The sequence below is a fragment of the Saimiri boliviensis genome, chromosome 14 (genome assembly GCF_048565385.1).
Source record: "Saimiri boliviensis isolate mSaiBol1 chromosome 14, mSaiBol1.pri, whole genome shotgun sequence".
Classification (NCBI taxonomy): Eukaryota; Metazoa; Chordata; class Mammalia; order Primates; family Cebidae; genus Saimiri; species Saimiri boliviensis.
The window spans coordinates 18,722,163-18,746,326 of NC_133462.1; the positions used below are offsets into that span (position 1 = coordinate 18,722,163).

Consider the following 24,164-nt stretch of genomic DNA (forward strand, 5'->3'; position numbering starts at 1 on the left):
CAGGCTGGAGTACAGTGGTGTGAGTAGCTGGTATTACAGGTGCCCACCACCACACCCAGCTAATATTTTGTATTTTTAGTAGAGATGGGGTTTCACTGTATTAGCTAAGATGGTTTTGATCTCCAGACCTCATTATCCGCCCGCCTCCGCCTCCCAAAGTGCTGGGATTATAGGCATGAGCCACTGCTGAGCCACTGCCCAGCCTCCAGCTTTCTTTTCATTAGTGTTAGTATTGTATATCTTTTTCTGTTCTTTTACTTTCAGCCTATTTGTGTTTTGATATTTCAAGTGCCTGTCTTATATACAGCATATAATTGGGTCTGTGTTTTTATTCAATTTGGCAATCTCATTTTTTTTTTTTTTTTTTTTTTTTAGACAGAGTATCACTCTGCCACCCAGGCTGGAGTGCACTGGCAAAATCTCGGCTCACTGCAACTCAGCTAATTTTTTTTTTATTTTTAGTAGAGATTGAGTTTTGTAGTGTTGGCCAGGCTGGTCTCAAACTCCTGACCTCAGGTTATCTGCTCACCTCGGCCTCTCAAATTTCTGTGATTACAGGTGTGAACAACCACACCCAGCCAGCAATCTCCATCTTTTAATTGGAGTATTTAGACCATTTATACTTAGTGTGATTATTGATATGGTTTGGTTCAATTCCTCATTTTGCCATTTGTTTTATATTTGTCCTATCTGTTCTTTATTTCCTATTCTCACTTTTCTGCCTTCGTTTGGGTTGAGACGAAGAGTTTCAAAATAACAATACCAATATATTACCAACCATATGAATATAGAAAAACAATAAAGTCTTGTTGGAGTTTGACGGGATATATCCCACTAGGGATGTATAATTAAATTACTGTTTTTTAAAAGTCATCTAAATAGCACTTCTCATATGGTTAAGCTGCCAACTGGAAATGCAGTTAGGCTCATTTGTTTTATATTGCTTTTGATGTTTAGGGATTGCATTTCTCCCACTATGATTTAATCTTGTTTTTAAATTACATAACATATATCCAAAATCAAAACTACAGAACAAGATGAATTTGAAGAAGTCTAGTGTCCACTTCTATCCCCTCCACCAGCTTCTTTCTTCTGTCTCTAGATAAGTACCTGTACTTCTCATTGGTTTTACTTTTATATTTCTTTTAAATGATGTATGTGTTTATATATGTGTGTATGTATGCAATTTTTATTCTATTTTTAATTAAAAGGAGTACTCTATGTACACTGTTCTACACCTTCTTTTTTCTTTTTCACACATCTGTGGTATCCTGGAGATAACCCTATAGGAGCCTATAAAGATCTTCCTCATTTATTTTTATAGCCACATATTCTGTTGTGTGGCTGTAGTAGTTATTCAACAAGTCTCCAGTGGATGGCCATTTGTTTTTTTCTGATATTTTACTGTTACATAATGCAGCCATCAATAACTACATGTGTTGTTTTTTCTGTGGAAGTTTATCTTTGGGGCAAGTTTGTAGAAGTGGCTTACTTTTCGTTTATTTTAATGCTTTGCACAAGTTCTGCATGAATTGCAACTCTGTGTCTCAATAAAGTTCGTACACTTCTTCATTTTTCTTCTTTCTCATCTTCTATTACCTAACTTTAAAAAATTTTTCTTAGAGTATATGCTGTTAAATATTCTTTTTTCTCCAAATTTAGTGAGAATCCTTTTTTTTTTTAATAAAACTTGTTTCCTGTTTAGAGTTCCAGGAAGCTGATATCTTTGTTTTCTGATATCAAAGTAGTACTTGTTTGTTGGCATGATTTAGAAAATACAAAAATTTAAAGACACAAAGGATAAAATAACAATTACTGAAAAACCATCCTCTGGAATGAATTGTTCATATGTGGAGTCCATTCTTCAAGTCTCTTTTCTTTAACTTCTTATTATGGAAAAAATGTTTTAATATACAGAAGTAAGTGTACTGTAATGTATTCTATATACTCTACCCATCACTCAGCTTCAACACATATCAATTTATGACTAAACATGTTTCGTCAGTACCCCTGTTTCTTCTCCCACCTTCCCACCCCTCCTCTAAGAAACAACATATGGGGCTGGGCGCAGTGGTTCACGCCTGTTATCCCAGCACTTTGGGAGGCCAAGGTGGGCAGATCACAAGTACAGAAGATCGAGACCAGCCTGGCCAACATGGTGAAACCCTGTCTCTACTAAAAATACAAAAATTAGCTAGGCGTGATGGCACATGCCTCTAGTCCCAGCTACTTGGGAGGCTGAGTCAGAAGAATCCCTTGAACCGGGGAGGTGGAGGATGCAATGAGCTGAGATCGCACCACAGCACTCCAGCCTTGTGACAGAGTAAGACTCTGCCTCAAAATAAATGAATAAATAAATAAATAAAACAGGTTATCTTGAAGTGGATTTCAGATATATAATTTCATCCTTAAATATATTAATATATATCTGTAAAAAGTAAGAACTTTTAAATTAAAGAAAAATAATAACCATAGTATCATCACTGCTAAAAAGAAAAAAACCAGGCATGGTGGCTCATACCTATAATTCCAGCACTTTGGGAGACTGAGGTGGGTGGATCACCTGAGGTCACGAGTACGAGACCAGCCTGGATAACACAATGAAGCCCTGTCTCCACTAAAAATACAAAATTAGTGGGACATGGTGGCATGTGCCTGTAGCCCCAGCTATTTGAGAGGCTGAAGTGGAAGGATCGCTTGAGCTTGCCAGGCAGAATTTACAATGAGCCAAGATTGCACCACTGCACCCCAGCCTAAGCAACAGGGTGAGACCCTGTCTCAAAAAAAAAAAAACCCAAAAACCAAAACAGGCAGTACTCTCTTAATGTCATGAGCCAATGAGTGTTCAAATTTTCCCGTTGTCTATAAATATTTTTTATGATTTTTTTAGAATCAAGATCCAAACAGTGTTTGTTTGCTGTAATAGTGCTATATGTTTCTTAAATATTCTTCTAATCCCTAGGTTCTTTCACTTTTTCTTTCTTACAGTTTATTTTTTCCAGAAACAGAATTTTGCTGTACAGTTACCCATATTCTGGATTTTGTTGATTGCTTGTCTCTGGTGTCATTTAACATGTTCCTCAGACCTTGTATTTCTAGTAAACTGGTATTTAATTTTAGAGGTTTGATCAGGTTGAGGATTTTTGTTGGTTTTTGCTTGTTTTTTACTAATCCATCATGCATAGTGATGTGCACTTCTCTGAAGTGGTGCATAGTATTTGGTTGTTTTCCTTTATGTGAAGTTAGCAGCCAGCTATTGGCATCTTTGTTTGACTATGTTATTTTATCAGGGGTTACAAAATGATAATTCTTCTGGATTTATTAGCTGGAATATATCTGTAAAGGGAGTCATTCTTTCTCAGTGTCTTGGTTACCTAAAGAACAGTTTATGGTGTAAAAAAAACAAAAAACAAAAAAAATAAACAGAACTAGAATAAAATATTGATTTTCCTCTTATTATTTTTCGGTATCTCCCAAAGCTTATTCCGTGTTTTTCTTTTAAACTATTAGTAGCTTTGCACAGTGGCAGTATTATAGCCAATGAGGTTTATCTGAGGCTCAATTATTGCTAATTGAAAACTTTTCCCAATACCCCGCCGTGACGACTTGCAACATAATTGGCATTGGCAATTTTTGACAGTCTCTACAGAGACTGAATTAAAAAGAAAACTGTTATTTTTAATTTGTGGATTAAAACATATCTGTTATGTTTCCATCTGTAACAGTTACTGTTCTTATTAATGCTCACATTGTTCCGTGTATGGCAAGTGGAAGGTTTACCCTCTGCGGTTTTCCTACGTTTGTATTCCTTTTTGTTCTTTTCAACATGACTTCAGTAGTCTTCGGTAGATTCCAGACTTTCTGTTCTAACAGGGTATTCTAGGCTCATTTTAAACATTTTCCCATCCCAAACATAAGATCAGCCACTTCTTTATGGGACCCTGGTTCCTTTTATGTGAAGTGGTTTTAAGAAGTCACAACCAGGACAGTAGGAACTCTCATTGCTCCTAGTTGTCATTGCTTATAGCCTTAACAGAGCTGATGAAATACAAAATTTTTTAGAAGGAGAAAAAAAAAGCCTGAGTGTATCCTGATATTTCCAATTGAATTAAAAGATTATAGAGTTTTTCTTACTATCTGATTTTATGTTTGTGTTGCTTTTGTAATCTGAAAAAATCTTAATTCATAATGATTAACGATACTAAGATTCTCACTGATATGTGTATGTATGTATAATCATTTCAGGTTATATACATGTATTAGTTTTAGACTAACAATGCTAATATTAATAACGGTATAACTACTGAAAAACTCTAAGACATAACTTCACAAAGTTATAAACTCTAAGACAATTTTGAAAAACAGTTTATAGTTATTTTGTTTGTAGGTTATGTTGGGTCTAATGTCAAATGGCTATATTTTGGCTGGGCACCGTGACTCATTCCTATAATCCCAGCACCTTGGGAGGCCAAGGCAGGAGGATCACCTGAGGTCAGGAGTTCAAAACCAGCCTGGCCAACATGGATGAAACCCCGTCTCTACTAAAAATAAAAAATTATCCAGATACGGTGGCACACATCGGTAATCCCAGCTACTACTCAGGAGGCTGAGGCAGGAGAATTGCTTGAACCTGGAAGGCAGATGTTGTAGTGAGCTGAGATTGCACCACTGCATTCCAGCCTGGGTGACAGAGTGAGACTCCATCTCGAAAAATAAAAATAAAAAGACTGTATTTTAAAGTTTCTTAAAATAGTCACTTCCTTTATATGTTTAACTTTCCAGCTTTATGCACAGATAAATTTGTTTCATTTTGTTTTTGGTTCTTAGAGAATTTTTTCATTTTGATTTAATTTTGTGATTTTAGTTATAGAAAACATACTTGTGGTTCCAAAGTCAAATAGATTTGATAGGTAATACTTTATAACTCTGTTGTATGTCTGTTTTCCTAGAGGATATTGAACTGTAATTTTTTTATGTGTAATATCTTTGTGAGGTTTTACTAATAAGGTTATTTGGCCTCAAAATGTAGAACAGAGTGCTATCTCCTTTTTCTGTTTCTGAAAAAGTTTGTGAAAGAATAGTGTTATATCTGCCTTAAATATTGGTAGAATTTACCAGTAAAGCCATCTGGGCCTTCTCTAGATAGTCTTTTTGCTTGTTTATTCCTACAAATTCAATTTATTTAATATCCATGGGATTTTTTTTTTTCTGTTTTTTCTTGTGTGAATTTTGGCAATTTTTGTTTAAAGAATTTGTCTATATCATTGAAATTGCCTAAATTATTGGCATAGAATTGTATTATCTTTTTAATTTAAGCCTTAAAAAAATCTGTGCTCTAGTCTCCACTATGGTAATATTTTTTTCTTGAAAACTTGGTAGGGGTTTATAAACTGAACTAATTTTTTGAAAGAATTGAGTTTGTTGTCATTATAAATCTAAATTTCTTCATTATAAGTCATTGTATGCATAAGCATTTACTTATTTGTATCTTCTAATGTAGTTGTGTATGATCATAAATATACTGAAATATTAAGTTGTTCGTTATCTCCATTTTGACATCTGTAGATGTCAAATTACCTATGAGTTTCATTTCAGAAGTGGTAGACACATTGTTATATTTTCTTTTTGTAGATAGAAAGTATTGAGTTTGATCAGGGTAAGAACCACAACCTATATCTATACTGCTTAGTATGTGTTTTGCGGTGGGAGAAAGATACCAAAAGAAAAGAACAACAAAGATAATTCCAACTGAATCATTTCTTAGTTTGTAAAATACCTGGTCTTATTGTTCTGCTTTTTCCTCCCTAGCTCTGCATTCTCCAGACTCTGTGCTTTTCTAAGATAGGAAACCAGAAGAGGACTGATCATTTCTTGCAGGTCTAAAAACCATGGCTTGGGTAAATTGGAGTTTCTTTGTGCTCTCTTCACTTACTTTTTTACAGAGTATGTGTGTATTTGTATTCTTTACTTCTGAAGATTCATTCCTAACTAACCTCCCTCAGGAATATGCTCCCTGTTTGTCCCATTCTTATAAGTGATAGTGTCTTCCCTAAGTGTGTCTTTCTGATCTAACCTATAGTCACATACTTATTCAACAATCCATTCTGCATCTTCAACTAGGAACACTGATCTAACAAAAGCAGAGTTCCCTGATTTCATAAGACAGAGGAAGATATTAGATGGCACCCCACATGAAAACCTTTTGAACTTCTCTTTAGATCTAAGTTCCCAGGTAGACAAGACAGGACTTGGTCGTGACTGGGCTTACTCTCAGTATATGGCAGGAGCTCATCTTTATTAGTTTTGTTTTTTGTTTTTTGTTTTTTGTTTTTGAGATGGAGTTTCGCTCTTGTTACCCAGGCTGGAGTACAATGGCGCGATCTCGGCTCACCGCAACCTCCACCTCCTGGCTTCAGGCAATTCTCCTGCCTCAGCCTCCCAAGTAGCTGTGATTACAGGCACATGCCACCATGCCCAGCTAATTTTTTGTATTTTTAGTAGAGACGGGGTTTCACCATGTTGACCAGGATGGTCTCAATCTCTTGACCTCGTGATCCACCCGCCTCAGCCTCCCAAAGTGCTGGGATTACAGGCGTGAGCCACTGCACCCGGCTCATGCTTTATTAGTTTTTAAGATTAGGAAGATGATGAGGGACTGAATACAGAAAGATCAGGGATCTTCCCCAGGAAGATGTAATTTAATATGGATCAATTTGAAATTCAACATGTGCTGGTCTTGAATGTGTAAATTTGGATTATGTTTTTCACCTTTCTTTTGCTTACAATGATGAAAAGTTACATTTATGGATTAATAGTAAATATGATCATAATAAAGGTGATCATTTACTAGCAGAAGTTGCTGAGAATAGTAAACTCTGAGAACTAAGAAATACTTACATAATTTTATTTTATACAACCTAAAATGTTTAAATATGAGCACTTATTAAATCAGATATATTCATTATATGGAGCTATTCTGTATCCTATAAAATATTTACTAAATTATTGATGATGAGGAAAATGTTTATGATATAGTACTTGGATCTAATGGTGAATCTGGAGCATCAATAAATTCTTTAATTTTATACAAATCTGTTTTATAAGGTTTTACAGATAATTTTTCCCAGTTATTTTGTTTATTCCTTAAATAGTGAAGAAAGAGAAACTTAAAGAATGTATGATACACAATATACATATTGTATAGAATGCTTGTATATACTATTTCCTTTAATTGGGACATTGCATTTACTTTATTAATTCCCAAACTTATCTGTAAAGTAAGATGTTCTTGTATGTAGAAAATATCTACAGCAGGCCAGGTGCAGTGGCTCACACTTGTAATCCCAGCACTTTGGGAGGCCTAGGCAGGAGGGTCCCTTAGGCCAGGTGTTTAAGACTATCCTGGGTAACATAACAAGACCCCTGTCTCTACAAAAACATTTAAAAATTATCTGGGCACAGTGGCACATACTTTGGTCTCAACTACTCAGGAAGCTGAGGCAAGATCACTTAAGCCCAGGAGTTCAAGGCAGCAGTAAGCTATGATGGCACCACTGTACTCCAGCCTGGGTGGCAGAGGGAGACCCTGTCTCCAAAACAACAACAACAACAACAACAAAACTATATTAATAGGAATAATCAGGAACATATTTGTACTTTTCTGCCCATTTACTCTGTTGCTTCCTTTGTGGAGTGTTCCCATGATCTCTCCCTCCATTGAAAAAGTTTTGGTTTTGTTTTTGAAAGTCTTACTCTGTCACCCAAGCTGGGGTGCAGTGGCGCGATCTGGGCTCACTGCAACCTCTGCCTCCTGGGTTTAAGCAATTCTCCTGCCTCAGCCTTCTGAGTAGCTGAGACTATAGGCACCCACCACCCACACCTGGCTAATTTTTTGTATTTTTAGTAGAGACGGGGTTTCACCATGTTAGCCAGGATGGTCTCGATCTAAGCTCGTGATTCACCCGCCTCAGCCTCCCAAAGTACTGGGATTACAGATGTAAGCCACCACACCCAGCCTAGTTTTTTAATTTCCAAAACTAACATTTCATTTGTTGTTTCAGAAAGTAGTGATGTTCAGGGATGTTGCTATAGACTTTTCTCAAGAAGAGTGGGAATACCTGGACACTGCTCAAAGAGATTTGTATAGAGATGTGATGTTGGAGAACTACAGCAACTTGCTATCACTAGGTAAGGAATCTGGCCTTCATATTTCAGGATCTACCTTTGGAATGGCTGCTTTCTCGGCTGGTATTTCACGGTTGCTTTTTAAATAATTAGCTGAATTTCTTATTCTTTTCCAAGGAATGGTTTGCAATTACTGGAAGTTAATTTCTTAGGGCACCTTTATCTTTTCCATCCTTCAAAAAGCCTTATCACTGCCTTCTAATAACATCTTCCTACTATCTTCCTTGATGATCAAGGGGCTAGATTTGAAGTTTGGGATAGTTGGAATATTGGCAGATTAAACAGCCTATACATTGTTACACTTTAGATCTGCTGAAGGAGCTCTAAATAATTTACAGCCCAGTCACATATTTAAAAAATAGATGCAGAGATGTATGTTTTTTCTGATCAGAGTTTACATCATTTGTATAGTGATGGAACAGATCAATGCATTTTACCAACAACTCAAATGAACCAACCCATTAATTAGAACAAACACATTGTCTTATATGTGCTTAGTTGTTGAATATTACATATTAAGAAGTTTGGGCTGGGCACAGTGGCTCATGCCTGTAATCACAGCACTTTGGGAAACACAGGCAGGTAGGTCACCTGAGGTCAGGAGTTTGAGACCAGCCTGAACAACATGGTGAAATCCCGTCTCTACTAAAAATACAAAAATTAGGTGGGCATGGTCGCAGGTGCCTGTAGTCCCAGCTACTCAGGGGGCTGAGGGAGGAGAATTGCTTGAACCAGTGAGGTGGAGGTTGCAGTGAACCAAGATCCCATCACTGCACTCCAGCCTGGGCGACAGAGTGAGACTCCATTTAAAAAAAAAAAGAAAGAACTTTGCATTAGACATTGAATGAATATGCTAGAATTTTCTTGTATTGGAAAATAGTTGAGAGGGAACTTGCGATTGTCTAAGAAAGTTTATTGTTTTCTTCTGTAGTATTTTTATACAGAACGAAATCCATATCAATTAAAACTTGAATAAGTGATTTTCCAACCTAGATGATCACTTTATTCCCTGTGCTGGAATAAACTGTCTCTTGCCTCTTCCTTCCTTTCTCCTCTGAAGGCTTTAGGAAGTTATTGATTAATACGTGTCCCTAGAGCACCCAGGTTGTGTGGAAAAAAGACTTATGACTTGAGGAGAAAAGCAAGGGTTTTCACCATGATCTTCCTAAAGAATCTTACCTAATTCCTCTACCTCCTTTCCCTGTTGGTTTTTTATTATAATTCTTCCCACTTTCAGAAGAGGGAATGGCTTTTCCTCCTCCCCAGTGACAACACTTTTATGTAAACTTGGGAGTCAATTCCTTTCCAGATTGTTTCTTTAAATGTATACTTACCGTCTTTATTCTTTAAAGTATTGTTCATGTATCCAAAATATATTTATTGAGTACCTATTCCCTGCCAAGGACTATAGGAGCCATTGGGGAATTAATGGTCTCGATAAGGTTCTTTCTCTGCTGAAACACATTCTTGTGGGAGAAATACAAAATACATATGGAAAGAAAATTATATGTATATGTATGTGCATGTATATACATACATATGCATTTACTTAATAATTATCAATATAACAATAACAGGTAGTGATAAGTAGTACAAATAAAGGTAAAGAAAGGTAGGCAAGTAAAGAATAATGAGGGGTTGGAACGGCCTGTTTTAGATTGGAGTGGCCTGTTCTAGATTTCGGAAAAGCCTCTCTGAAGAGGTAATATTTGAACAAAGACCTGACTAAAAAGTAAGGGTGTGAGTCAAGCCAGTATCTGGGAAAGCAGTGTAACGGCCTTGGGATGGGTATTAGCTTCATAGGATGAACAGATAAACTTGTATCTAGAGAAAAGTGACTACTAGGATAATAAGAAAGACAGTGACATAGAATAAAAAAGACTGAAATTTTATTCTCTAAGGTGATGCCTCCTGACTCCCCATCTGAAGCAAATGCAAATCTCCAGAGGAAAGTAAGAGGCCTTTAGAATTCTCACAAGTTAAGATCAACAAAAGGTGAGCTCACAAAGATCATCCACTTCGCAGGGATATAGGTCACAGCTGAGTGATAGATAATCTGAAGAAATAACATATTATATGGCAAAAATCTTTACATATTAGAATGATTAGATGTAGATATAAATAAACTATTGGTGCTGGTTTAAAGAAATAAATTAAACTGCAAGATTGATGACTAATAGATTTTCATAAAGGGACAGATTTGAAAGAAAAATAATTTCTAAAAGTTCTATTTAGTTCTTTTTAAAAATGATAATTGAAAGATTGATAAATTTGGCTGCATAAAAATTACTCTCTTTATCAAAAGACATTATAAAGACAGTAAAAGACAAGCCATGAATTGGGCAGAGATACTTGCAATGCATATAGACAACAATGAAATTAGTAATTAGTATCAGAATATGAAAAGCTTCTACAGATTGATAAGAATAAGATAAATAACAATATTGAAAAATTCCATAAAAGATATCTATTGGCAGTTGAAGGGAAAAAATGCAAATTAGGCTGGGCACGGTGGCTCACGCCTGTAACCCCAACACTTTGGGAGGCCGAGGCGGGCGGATTACTTGAGGCCAGGAGTTCGAGCCTGGCCAACATGGTGAAACCCCATCTCTACTAAAAATACAAAAATTAACTGGGCGTGGTGGCAGGTGCCTGTAATCCCAGTTACTCAGGAGGCTGAGGCAGGAGAATTGCTTGAACCCAGGAGGTGGTGGTTGCGGTGAGCCCAGATCCAGCCATTGCACTCCAGCCTGGGTGACAGAGGGAGACTCTTTCTCAAAAAAAAAAAAAAAAAAAAAAAAAAATAGCAAAACCACAATGATAGAATTATTTCACATGCTGTAAATTGGCAAAAATTAAGATGTTTCACAGTACCAGGCATTCTCAAGATTTAGAGGCAGAAGTGCACTATGTCTTGATATTCACAATAGCCAAAAAGTGGGAACCACCCAAATGTCCATCAACTAATGAATGGATAAAATTTGGCATATTCTTACAATGAAATACTATTCAGCAATTAAAAGGAATGAAGTTCTGATACATGCTTTAACATGGATGCACCTTGGAAACATGCTATAAAGAAATACCTGAGGCTGAGTAATTTATAATAAAAAGAAATTTACTTGGCTTATGCTCCTGGAGGCTCTACAAGCATAGCGCTAGCATCTGCTTGGCTTTTGGTGAGGCCCAGGAAGCTTTTAGTCATGGTGGAAGGGAAGGGGAGCCAGTGTGTCACATGGCAAGAGAGAGAGGAGGATCTTCCAGGCTCTTTTAAACAACCCAATCTCGTGTGAACTCATAGCATAAGAACTCATTCTTTTTTTTTTTTTTTTTTTTTTGAGATGGAGTTTCGCTCTTGTTACCCAGGCTGGAGTGCAATGGCGCGATCTCAGCTCACCGCAACCTCCGTCTCCTGGGTTCAGGCAATTCTCCTGCCTCAGCCTCCTGAGTAGCTGGGATTACAGGCACCCGCCACCATGCCCAGCTAATTTTTTTTTGTATTTTTAGTGGAGACGGGGTTTCACCTTGTTGACCAGGATGGTCTCGATCTCTTGACCTCGTGATCCACCCGCCTCGGCCCCCCGAAGTGCTGGGATTACAGGCTTGAGCCACCGCGCCCAGCCAAGAACTCATTCTTTACCACAAAGATGGCACCAAGCCATTCATGAGAGATCCACCCACATGATCCACATACCTCCCACCAGGCCCCACCTCTGACACTGGGGATTATACTTCACATTAGATTCCATCAGCATGAGATGCCCAGGGGACAAACATCCAAACATATCCCATGCCAAGTCAAAGAAGCCAAATACAAACATTACATATTATATGATTGCATTTATATGACATGTCCTCAATAGGCAAATGTGTACTGATAGAAAGTAGATTACTGGTTACCCAGCACTGGGGATAGGAAAGATGTAGAGGGGATGGAGAATGGGGAGTGGGGAAATGCGAAGTGACTGCTATTGAGCACACAGCATTTCTTTTAGGGGTAAAAAAAATTGTTAAAAAATTAGATTGTGGTAATTGTTATACAACTCAATGGGTATACTAAAGCCATTGTGCAGAAATAATATGGAAATGGTTTCCAAACTTGTGTGTACTTTAGAAACATTTACTGTCTTTTTAAAAAATTCCACAGCTCAGGCCACACCCCAGACCAATTAAATAATAATCTCTGGGCATGGTACACAAGTATCATTATTTTTTGAAATTCTCTAGGTTTTTCAAATATTTAGAAATGTTTGGTAACCACTGCACTGTGGTATTATCTGAGAACTTTTTAAAAAATTGAATGTTCACTTCATTTAATTTATTACCAATATACTTGGATTTATTTGTCCCCTATTTTATGCTTTTTGTTTTTTCTTTTTATCTTACGGGCAAATTTGCCCCTCCTTAATCAGGAGGATACAATCTTGTTTTATCTTTTGAAACTCCATTTTCCCCCTTGTTTAGTTTGGAAAACATACAGTATTTATATTCTTTTTACAGTTATCTTTAAATTTTTATCATGTGTACCTAATTCTTTTAATGCCAGTGATATTTTATAGTTTCTATTCATTGTAATTATGTCTGAAAAATTATATATTTAATGGATATTATATATTTTGATGGATACTAAAATGTATTTATTCAGTCCACATACAATATTTGGTTTGCATATTGCTCTGCAATAAACTTGCTCTATCACCATCCCTAGGATTTCAAGGCCAACAAGTTGAAAAACAAATATAAAGGATAGTATCTACTGTGAAATAAATTGATAACCATTGTGGCAATTAGTTGAGGTTATAAGGAGAGATAAGAAATTGACATTTCTGTGTCAAGTATATATTGTCACAGAATTCTTATCAGAAGTATACCAGCAATGCATACCTATTTTATACTTTATCAATAGTGGCTCTTATCACTTAGAAATATCTTTGTTAATTTGTGGATGGAAAACAGAAGAACATTTCTGCCATTGCTGGTGAATTTAAATATTTTGGGGGTATTTCTGCCTGTTTTGGTACTTTAATTATTATCATTATTGTTTGTGTCACTTGACAAATACAAACTTAATTTAGCAAAGGCTGAAATTCATGTCTGACTTTCCTTAAGAAAATGTAAAGGATATTGGAATGCTTTAACTTTGAACTGTTTCTCCAATCTGGTATTTTTCTCTGGTATTTTAGTTCTGTTCTTTTTTTAGCCTACAAAATGCGCATTATTTTTGTTTCATAATGTCAATATTTGCTTGTGGATTTGTTTGCATAATTATCTTTTATTTGTATGCTATTCCTCTTTCATTATACCTTCCTTCTAGAATATTTTGTTTACCAGAAAATACATTAGGGAAGGCATTTTTGTTGTTGTTCTTGTTCTTGTTCTTGTTTTTGAGATGGAGTCTTCTCTTGTTGCCCAAGCTGCAGTGCAGTGGCGTGATCTCGGCTCACTGCAAACTCCACCTCCCAGGTTCAAGTGATTCTCCTGCCTCAGCCTCCCAAGTAGCTGGGATATCAGGTGCCCACCACCACACCTGGCTGATTTTTGTATTCTTAGTAGAGATGGGGTTTCACCAGGTTGTCCAGGTTAGTCTTGAACTCCTGACCTCAGGGGATCCACCTGACTTGGCATCCCAAAGTGCTGGGATTACAGGCATGAGCCACTATCCCCGGCCTGGCTTATTGTTAACAAATGCTCTAAGTGTTTATTTTTGTCATTGTTGCAAAATAACCTTGTTTCACTGTCATTCTTGCCTGATGATTAACTAGGTATAAAATTCTATACTGACAATTATTTTTTTCTCAGCACTCTGAAGATATTATTCCACTGTCTTCTGGCTTCTATTGTTGCTCTTGAGAAGTCTGCCATCTGTTTCATTGTTGTTCCTTTTGTAAGTAATCTGTATTTTCTCTGGCTGCTTTTAAGATTTTTTTTCTCTATAAGATTTTAATGTAATTGGTTATATTGTTTCATTTCTAGAAGTTTGATATCCTCCTCCTCTCCCAGATCTTTTTTTTTTTTTTTTTTTTTTAACTGGTCCCTTTCTCATGGATTTTATCTTACACTTTCATGTATTTCCAGCACTTACATGTCATACAATTCAAATTTCTGGGAGACAGGTCTAATTTTGCTGTTTCTTGTATCCTTGGGGACTCTTGTGTAACAGTGAATTATCCATAGCACTTTTTTTTCTCCTTTTCTTTGAGAGTCCAGGCCAAGACTGAAAAGTTCCATGTCATTTTCCTTTAAGGTTTGATGGATTTGTTTTTCTTTCTCTGAACTTTATTCCTTGAGTAATTCTAATTTTGTCAAGAGGTTTATTTGTAATCTCTGCTCTTTTGTCGAGAAGAGGTCTTGTCTGTTGAATTTTTTCAGACCATTAAGATACAAACATCTAGGTAATTAAAATCAGCAAATATCCCAAGGATAGCTGTAACTTCAGAGCATATTTACCCGTCTACTTTCTGGTTCTTACTTCATTGTAGCACCCCTAGACTTACTTTCTTTTATGCTTCACATACTTTTAAAAGGATGTTTTTCATATTTTATCCAGTATTTATGTTTTTCAAGAAATCTGGTGCACCATTTACATATTAACAATCTTGAATCCTATTGTTGAACATGCTAAATCTGCTTTTCTTTTTTATGTTCTCTGCAAAGTTTCGTGGTTTTTTCTTAAAAGGTCTTACACATTTCTTAAGCAATTTGTCAGTACATTTTGTTTATATTGTCAATAGGATTTTTGTTCTGTAACATTTCTAAATGGCTAATACTGATATATATTATGTATGAGCAAGTATTGATTTCTATAAATTGATAATAATCTTATGGAAATATCTAATAGTTTTTCAGTGGATAATAGTGGATTTCTAGATAGACAGTTTTACTCTCTACATACGATATGTCGTCTTTTCTCTTTCTGGTTTTACCTTTAAAAAAAGCAACTATATTCAGTAGGACCTCTAGCAGAATTTGAAAATAAATCTTTCTTTTCTCAAACTTTATTGGCAGTGTTTCTAATGTTTAACTATGAAATATATTTCTGTGGGCATCTGGTAAATACTCTTAACTAGGTTTTTACCTGATTCTAGTTTTAGAGAACTTTTAATAAAGGGTCTTAGAATATAGTTTAAAATTTTTGGCATTTTTTGAAATAATGTTATTTTATTCTTTAAGTTCTTCGTGTGGGAAAATAGACTCTGATGTCAAATTATTTCTGCATTTGTGGGATAAACTTTATATGATTATGATGTGTTATCCCTTAAATACACAGCTAGGTTCTTTGTTTCTAATATTTTATTTTTAAATTTTACCTTCGTTCATTCATGAGACTGGCTTAGTTTTCCTGAGATCGTTGTTCAGTGTTGTTATATGAGTTAATTTAACTTTGTAAAATGACTAGGGTAGATTACCATATTTTTATATGTTCAACAGTTATGTATGATTAGAATTATATATTCTTTTGTTGTTGTTGCTGTTGTTGTTGAGACAGGGTCTCACTCTGTCACTTAGGCTGAAGTGCAGTGGCACAATCACAGCTCACTGCAGCCTTCACCTCCCTGAGCCCAGGTGATCCTAGCTGGGACTACAGGCATGTGCCACCATGTCTAATTTTTGTATTTTTTGGAGATGGGGTATTGCCACATTGCCCAGACTAATCTTGGACTTCTGGACTCAGGCAGTCCACCTGCCTTGATCTCTCACAGTGCTGGGATTACAGGTATAAGCCACCACGCCTGGCCTATATATTCTTTAATGTTTGAATAATATTGCTGGTAAACCTACTGGTCACTGAAATCTATTGCCTTGACTGGTAGATACAACAGGTACAATGACCAGCAGATACAAATGATCATCAGTCATAGGTATCTATTGCCTTTTAGGAGCACAGACTCTGAACTCAAATTTAAACTTTTTATGTGGTTATTGTATATATCAGTTATTTTATCTTTATGAGTAATTTTTCATGTTTTTCATCTATTTCATCCAGTTCTAATTTACTGTTGAGTTATTTTTCTCATAAACACTTTTGAAAGTTTTATTTTACTTTTAGTTGACACATAATGTACATATTTATGGGCTACAGTGTGATGTTTTATACATGTGTACTTTGTGTAATTATCAAATCAGGGTAATTAGCATATTTGTCACCTCAAAACACTTGTCATTTCTTTGTGGTTAGAACATTCAAGATGCTCCCTTCTAGCTATTTGCAAGCATTCAAGACACTTTTGTTGACTATATAGTCAACTTGTTGTGCAACAGTACATCAGAATTTATTTCTCCTATCTAACTATAACTTTGTACCCATTGACCAGTCTCTTCCCAGCCACCCCACTCAGCCTCTGGTAACCACTGTTCTACTCTCTGCTTCTATGAGATCAACCTTTTTAGGTTCCACATATGAGTGAAGTCTTGTGATATTTGTCCTGTTCTTGGCATATTTCACTTAATATAATGTCCTCTAGCTTCATCCAAGTTGTCAAAAATAACAGGATCTTATTCACTTTTATAGGGGGATAGTATTCTGTTCTGCATATATACCCCATTTTTGAAAATTCATTTGTCTTTTAATGGACGCTGAGTTTGAGACCATATTATTGCTATTGTGGATAGTGCTGCAGTAAACATGGGAATGCAGGATACCTCTTTCACATACTGATTTTATTTCTTTTGGATATATACCCAGTAGTTGGAATGTTGGATCATATGATAGTCCTATTTTTAATTTTTTGAGAAAGTTCCATACTATTTTCCATAATGATTGTGCTAATTTACATTCCCACAAAGAGTATGTAAGAGTTTCCCCTTTTTCCACATTTTTACCAGAATTTGTTATATTTTGTCTTTTAATAGCCCTTCGAATAATGGTGAGGTGATATCTGATTTTAGCTTTGATTTGCATTTCCCTGTTATTAGTGATGTTGAGCATTTTTTCACTTACCTGTTAGCCATTTGTATGTCTTTTTTTAAAAATGTTTATTCAAATCTTTTTACTATTTTTTAATCAGATGACCAGTTTTTTTGCTGTTGAGTTGACTTTCTTATATATTCTTGTTATCAACCCCTTGCTAGATACATAGTTTGTGAATATTTTCTCCCATTCTGTAGGTTGTCTCTTTACTCTCATTTCCTTTGCTGTACAGAACCTTTTTACTTTGATGTAATACATTTATCTGCTTTTACATTTATTGTCAGTGCTTTTGAGGTCTTATTAAAAAATCCTTGCCCAGATCAGTGTCTGCTTCCCTGTGTTTTCTTCTACTAGTTTCATCGTTTCCAGTCTTACATTTAAGTCTTTAATCCATTTTGAGTTGAATGGTGAGAGATAGGAGTCTAGTTTTATTCTTTTGCAGATGGATATTCAGTTTACCCAGTACCATTTACTAAAGAGAGTGTCCTTTTCCCAACTTGTGTTCTTGGCCTTCTTGTTGAAAATCAATTGGCTGCAAATATATGGATTTTTTTTTCTGGGTTCTCTATCCTGTTCCATTGTTCTGTGTGTCTGTTTTCATGCCAGTACCATACTGTTTGGTTACTATTGTTTTGTAGTATATTTTCAAGTCATGGAGTGTGATGCCTGCAGCTTTGTTCTTTTTGTACAAGATCGCTTTGGTGGCCAAGTGTGGTGGCTCATGCCTATAATCCCAACACTTTGGGAGGCTGAAACAGGTGGATCACCTGAGGCCAGAAGGTTGAGAACAGCCTGGCCAACATGGTGAAACCCCATGTCTACTGAGAATACAAAAAGTTACCTAGCCGTGGTGGTGGATGCCTGTAATCCCCACTACTCCAGGAGGCTGAGGCAGGAGAATCACTTCAACCTGGGAGGTGGAGGTTGCAGTGACCCAAGAGCACACCATTGCACTCCAGCCTGGGTGACAAGAGCAAAACTCCATTTTAAAAAATAAAAAAATAAAAAAAGATTGCTTTGGCTGTTTGGGGACTTTTGTGGTTCCATATGAATTTTAGGATTGTTCTTTGTATTTCTGTGAATAGTGTCATTGGTGGTATTTTGATAGGGATTACATAGCATTTGTAGATTGTTTTGGGTAGTATAGACATTTTAACGATGTTAATTCTTCTGATCCGTGGAATATATTTTCATTTATTAATTTCCTCTTTAATTTCTTCTGTCAATGTTTATAGTTTTCATTGTAAAACTCTTACCTCTTTGGTTAAATTTATTCCTTGGTTTGTTTCAGTTTTTGTTTGTTTGTTTTTGCTTTTTTGCTATCTATCATAAATGGGATTGATTTCATTTTCACATAGTTGCCTGTTGGCATATGGAAATGCTACTTATTTTTGTACATTGATTTCGTCAGTCATTAGCACCTTATTTTGTTCATTTGATGAGCTCATATTTTCCTGAATGTTCGTTATGTTTATGAACATGTGATGATGTCTGCACACTGAGCAATTTATTTGAGTTTGCAGGCTGAGCGTGGTGGCTCATGCCTGTAATTCCAGCACGTTGGGAGGCTGAGGTGGGTGGATCACCTGAGATCAGGAGTTTGAGACCAGCCTGACCCATATGGTGAAACCCTGTCTCTACTAAAAGTACAAAAATTAGCCAGGTGTGGTGGCATGTGCCTATAGTCCCAGCTACTTTGGAGGCCAAGACAGGAGAATTGCTTGAACCCCAGAGGCAGAGGTTGCAGTGAGCTGAGCTGAGATTGTGCCATTGCATTCCAGCCTGGGTGACAAAGCAAGACTCCTTCTAAAAAAAAAAAAAAAAAAAAAAAAAGTTTGCAATCTGGCTTTGTTTGTTTGTGGCTATCCTTCTTCTAAGGGCCTTCCAGACATTCTAAACAGACTAACTGTTATATTCCCTTGAGCCTGTAACCGCTGCATCTGTCTCAGCATTAGAGGGCGTTCTTGAGCCCAGGCTTCCTGCCAGCCTTACAAGGGCTCCAAGGTTGATGAGGCTCTCCACCTGAGTGGACCTAGGGAAAACCCAGGAAGGACACTAGTACTGTATGGGAAGTCCAGACAGGGACCTGAGCTCAGAAGACTGTCCTGGTGGCTCAGATAGGTGTGCCTACAGGAGGTCCTTGCACAGGCGAAATAGGTCTCTAATTACAGTGAGAGGGCTGGAGCTGAGACTGGGCTGCCTTAGGATTTGCTGTTGTACAGAGGCTGGCAAGCCTATCTTGTTGGCTTAGACAGGTGCACATCTCCCAGCACGTCTCTGCACAGAGAGGGTTGTTCTATGACTACAACAAGAGGGGTTGGAGCTTAGACTGGGCCCTCTCGGCATCTGCTGTGGGACGGAGGCTTCCATGGGCATATGTCTCCCAGCTGGTCCCTGCACAGATGGAATAGTTCCCTGACTGCACTGGGAGGTGCTGGAGCTGAGACTGGACCCCCTGAGCATGCGCTGTGGAATGGCAGCTGATGAGCCCATCTCAGCCCACGTGGGTGTGTGTCTCCCAGTGTGTCTGCACAGAGGGGATAGTTCTCCACTTATTGCAGGAGGGCCCAAGACAGACTGTGCTTCCTTAATGTCTGCTGTGGGACAGAGATTGGCGAGCCCATTGTGAAGACTCCAACTCCCAAACTACTAGATATGGATGAATCTTACTCTGGATCCTTGTATGAGCAGTTCTGAACTAGGAGCCAGCTGAGAGGCTGGAGCTGAGCCCCAGAGCAACTGGGAGGTTCACTACCAGAACTGATGTCAGCAGGCATATGAGCCTCTCTACCTAGACACTAGTGTGCATGATTCCTCCTGGACCTTTTGACAGATGGTTTTGATTCACGTCCAAGGCCGCATGGGGCTGTAGCTAAGCCCTATGGGGAATGGGGCCATTTTCAAGCTTGAACCTGGGATCAGCATGGCAGATCAGCTACCTGGGTGCCAATCTGCACTCTCAAAATTACTTTCCTAGGTGTTGGGCTTTACCTGAGTCTTACACCCTCCTACGTGACTTCCAAAGCTTCTGCAAAGAGACTTTTATCTGTGGATGGGTGCAGAATTCTTGTGATGGGATATGAGCGGATCACCTCCTTTCCTGCCATCTTGCTGATGTCACACCCATAATCTCTCATAAATACTTTTTATCTCCTGAATTTATGGTTTTTTTTTTTTTTTTTTTTTTGAGACGGAGTTTCGCTCTTGTTACCCAGGCTGGAGTGCAATGGTGTGATCTCGGCTCACCACAACCTCCGCCTCCCAGGTTCAGGTAATTCTCCTGCCTCAGCCTCCTGAGTAGCTGGGATTATAGGCACGTGCCACCATGCCCAGCTAATTTTTTTTGTATTTTTAGTAGAGACAGAGTTTCACCATGTTTACCAGGATGGTCTCGATCTCTCGACCTCGTGATCCACCCGCCTCGGCCTCCCAAAGTGCTAGGATCACAAGCTTGAGCCACCGCGCCCGGCCTATGGTTTATTTTTTCTTTCCAGTGCTTTGGATTTGTGCTCCACGTATTTTTTCCCTACATGTCACTTTTTTGTATTATTTATTGATATTTTCAAAGAATTTTGGTATTTTAGTTTTTCTAATTATTTCTGCTGTTTCTGCATTTCTAATTTACTCATTTTCTGATTTTTATCTTGCTTATTTTTGGTTTTTAGTTAATGCTTTTTGCTCACTTCTTGAGGTGAAATCTTAATTCTCGTTTTTAACTATTATATTTCTTGTTTTTTAATAAATGTATTTAAAACTGTAAATTTCTCTAGGTACAAATTTAGCTGATTTTCTGGGCTTTCCCACAGTTTCTTTTGCTATTTAGTTCTAAATTTTTTTTTTAATACGGAGTCTCGCTGTGTTGCCCATGTTGGAGTGCAGTGGCATGATCTTGACTCACTGCAACTTCCACCTCCCAGGTTCAATTCTCCTGCTTTAGCCTCCTAAGTAGCCAGGACCATAGGTATGCACCACCACCATGCCTGGCTAAATTTTCTATCTTTAATAGAGATGGAGTTTCACTATGTTGGCCAGGCTACTCTTGAACTCCTCATGATCCACCTGCCTCAGCTTCCCAAGGTGCTGGGATTACAGGCCTGAGTCACCGCACCCTGCCTCTAAATTGGTTTTAAATTTTATTTTTATTTCCTCCTATAACAAACATCATATAGAAGTGTCTTAGTTACTTAATTCAAGGATTATGTGTTTTTATATTTTTAATGTTATGCTAATATGATAATTGAAAACATTTTATATCAGTTTTATCTATCTGCCTATATTATTATGTTATAGTCTTCCTTGTTTTTATTTCTTTTCTGTTTATATTCTATTCTTTACTATGACTGTGATTCATTTCTTTGTATGTCTGCTAGCTTTTGTTTATTTAGGAGTTAAGTTGTTAGTTACATAACGGTCATGACTGTTATAATTCCTTGCCTGGCTCTTAGATGATGTCCCTGAGCTGATTTCACTGAGGAAACTGAAGTTAGCAGTAGAGAATTTCTGCAAGTTCCTGCTTCCTTGTGTTTTTACCTACCTTCATCTATACTCATTCAACCTCTTTTTCTGTAGACACGTAAACTTTTTGTGCCTTTACTTAAGGCCAGTATTCTCACTTGGATACTGAATTCCATTCCTTCTCATATTTTTAAAGACATTGTTGAAGCAACTGCCCTTTGTCTCCTCTAACATCAACTTGTCCATAACTTTTACGAGAATTCTCATCAGCATGCAAACATGTCATAGTTTCTTCCATCTTAAAAGGAAAAACACAGAGACAAATCTTTTGATATACACATTATTCTGATATAGCTCCATTTCTTTGCTACTTTTTTTCTTTTTGTGAGAGACTTGCTTTATTGCCAGGCTGGAGTGCAGTGGCACAATCCTGGCTCACTGCAACTTCCTTTTTCCGGTTTCAAGCAATTCTCCTGCCTTAGCCTCCCAAGTAGCTGGGACTATAGGCATACACCACCATGCCTGGCTAATTTTTTGTATTTTTAGTAGAGATAGCATTTCACCATTTTGGCCAGGATGGTCTTGAGCGCTTGACCTCGTGATTCACCCGCCTTGGCTTCCCAAAGTGCTGGGATTACAGGCATGAGCCATCACACCTGGCCTTCTTTGCTACTTTTTACAGAAAAATACAAAATAATTTTCCATTTTCCCTAACACCAGCTTTTTTCTCATTCTTTCATTCTTTTGAATCTGGTTTAGTCAGAACTTGCTCCCATTATTCTACCAAAGCCATTCTTGTGAAGACTACCAGTAAATAAAGCCATTTTTAATTTAGAAAGCGCATTTAGGCCTGGTGCAGTGGGTCACACCCGTAATCCCAGCATTTTGGGAGGCCAAGGCAGGAGGATCACCTGAGGTCAGGAGCTCGAGACCAGCTTGGCCAACATGATGAAATCCTGTATCTACTAAAAATACGAAAAAATTAGCCAGACATGATGGTGTGCACATGGATTCCCAGCTACTCAGAAGGCTGAGACAAGAGAATCATTTGAACCCGGGAGGTGGAGGTTGTAGTGAGCTGAGATCGTGCCACTGTACCCCAGGATGGGCAACAGAGCAGGACTCCATCTCAAAAAAAAAAAAAAAATGCACCATTTGCCTCATGTCTTAGCACTTGATATAACCAATCATTCCTTCTGAAAACACTTGTGTCACATGGCTTCTGGGGTTCTGTGCTTTCCTCACTTTCCTACTTCCTGGCTGGCTACTCCTTCTTAGTCTCCATTGCTGTTTCCTTCTCATCTACCTGAAGTGGCCCAGGGTTCAATCTTCAAACATCCCTTTTTCATCTTTTCCCTTCTGTGTTATATACAAAGGTACTCCCTGGGTGACCTCATCAAATCTCATAGCTTTAAATGTTATTTATTTGGTAATGACTTTCAAACTATATCTGTAATACAAACGCCTCCCTAGAGTCACATACTTTCACATATATGTGTCTGTTGAACATTTTCATTTGATATCTAATAGTTCAAAACCAGGCTCTTCATATTCTCTTCCAGATCTGCCCCTATCACAACAGTGAAGAATTCTCAGTAAGTAGCACTTCCTTTGTTCCAGCCTTTCAGGCAGAACATGCATAGTCTTCCTTGTGTTCTTGTTTTCATGTTACATGTCCATTCCATCATCACATCCTCTTTAGTATACCTTCAAAATATATCTGTTTTCTAATGATACCTCACTTCCTCCACCCTTACCTCCACGATCATCTGGTCTGAGCCAGGTGGATTATACTAGCCACCTAACTTCTATCCATCTAGCTTTTGTACTTTCCCATTAACTATCTTTTTATTTATTAATTTTGGCTCCCCAACTCAGAGTAAAAGTCAATTTTTTTTAAATGGCCAAGACTGAGGTCAGATGAATTTTTTTTCCTGTCTCTGAACTTGAGGCCTTGAATAGGTTCGAATTTTGTAAAGTGGTTTATTTCTGATCACTGCTCTTGTGTGGTGCAAGGGCTTGTCTCTTAAATTTTTCAGAACACAAAGATAGAACCTTAGGCTACTGAAGCCAGCAAATGTTCCAAGGGTAGCTCTGACTTCAGAGCATGTTCACCTCTCTAGTTTCTGGCTCTTACTTCATTGCTTGATCTTCTTTATTTTCTTTTAATCTCTCTTTCTCTCTCTCTCTCTCTCTCTCTCATATATGTAAGATATTTTATATAATATATAATATATTTATATTATATATATATATATATATATATATATATATTTTTTTTTTTTTTTTTTTTAGTTGGAGGCGGGTGGATCACGAGGTCGAGAGATCGAGACCATCCTGGTCAACATGGTGAAACCCCGTCTCTACTAAAAATACAAAAAACTAGCTGGGCATGGTGGTGCGTGCCTGTAATCCCAGCTACTTAGGAGGCTGAGGCAGGAGAATTGCCTGAGCCCAGGAGGCGGAGGTTGCAGTGAGCCGAAATCGCGCCATTGCACTCCAGCCTGGGTAACAAGAGCGAAACTTCGTCTCAAAAAAAAAAAGAAGTATGATGGTGGTTGGATACATGACTTGAGTCCTTGTAGGTCAAAGTTTCTTTTGTTTTTTCTCCTGTTTT

General features: G+C 37.5%; 1 protein-coding gene and 1 non-coding gene across 11 annotated transcripts in view; both read left to right on the plus strand.

Moving 5' to 3' along the window:
* The window catches only part of ZNF420 (zinc finger protein 420), a 37,058-nt gene that overhangs the window by 3,277 nt on the left and 9,617 nt on the right, over positions 1 to 24,164 (plus strand). For 3 of the 10 annotated variants that reach the window (XM_074386434.1, XM_074386431.1, XM_010348009.3), the window contains 2 exons: positions 5,809 to 5,877; positions 8,061 to 8,187. In XM_074386434.1, coding sequence (XP_074242535.1) covers positions 5,809 to 5,877; positions 8,061 to 8,187 — 196 coding nt within the window. Of the gene's footprint in view, positions 1 to 1,031; positions 5,944 to 8,060; positions 8,188 to 10,089; positions 10,180 to 13,983; positions 14,069 to 23,109; positions 23,143 to 24,164 lie in introns of those variants that run through there. The other 7 variants (XM_074386437.1, XM_003937434.4, XM_074386435.1 and 4 more) reach the window with 7 other exon arrangements.
* Positions 3,512 to 3,652, plus strand: LOC120362930 (U4 spliceosomal RNA). Its single transcript, XR_005578716.1, has one exon. It is a non-coding gene; the product is annotated as a U4 spliceosomal RNA (small nuclear RNA).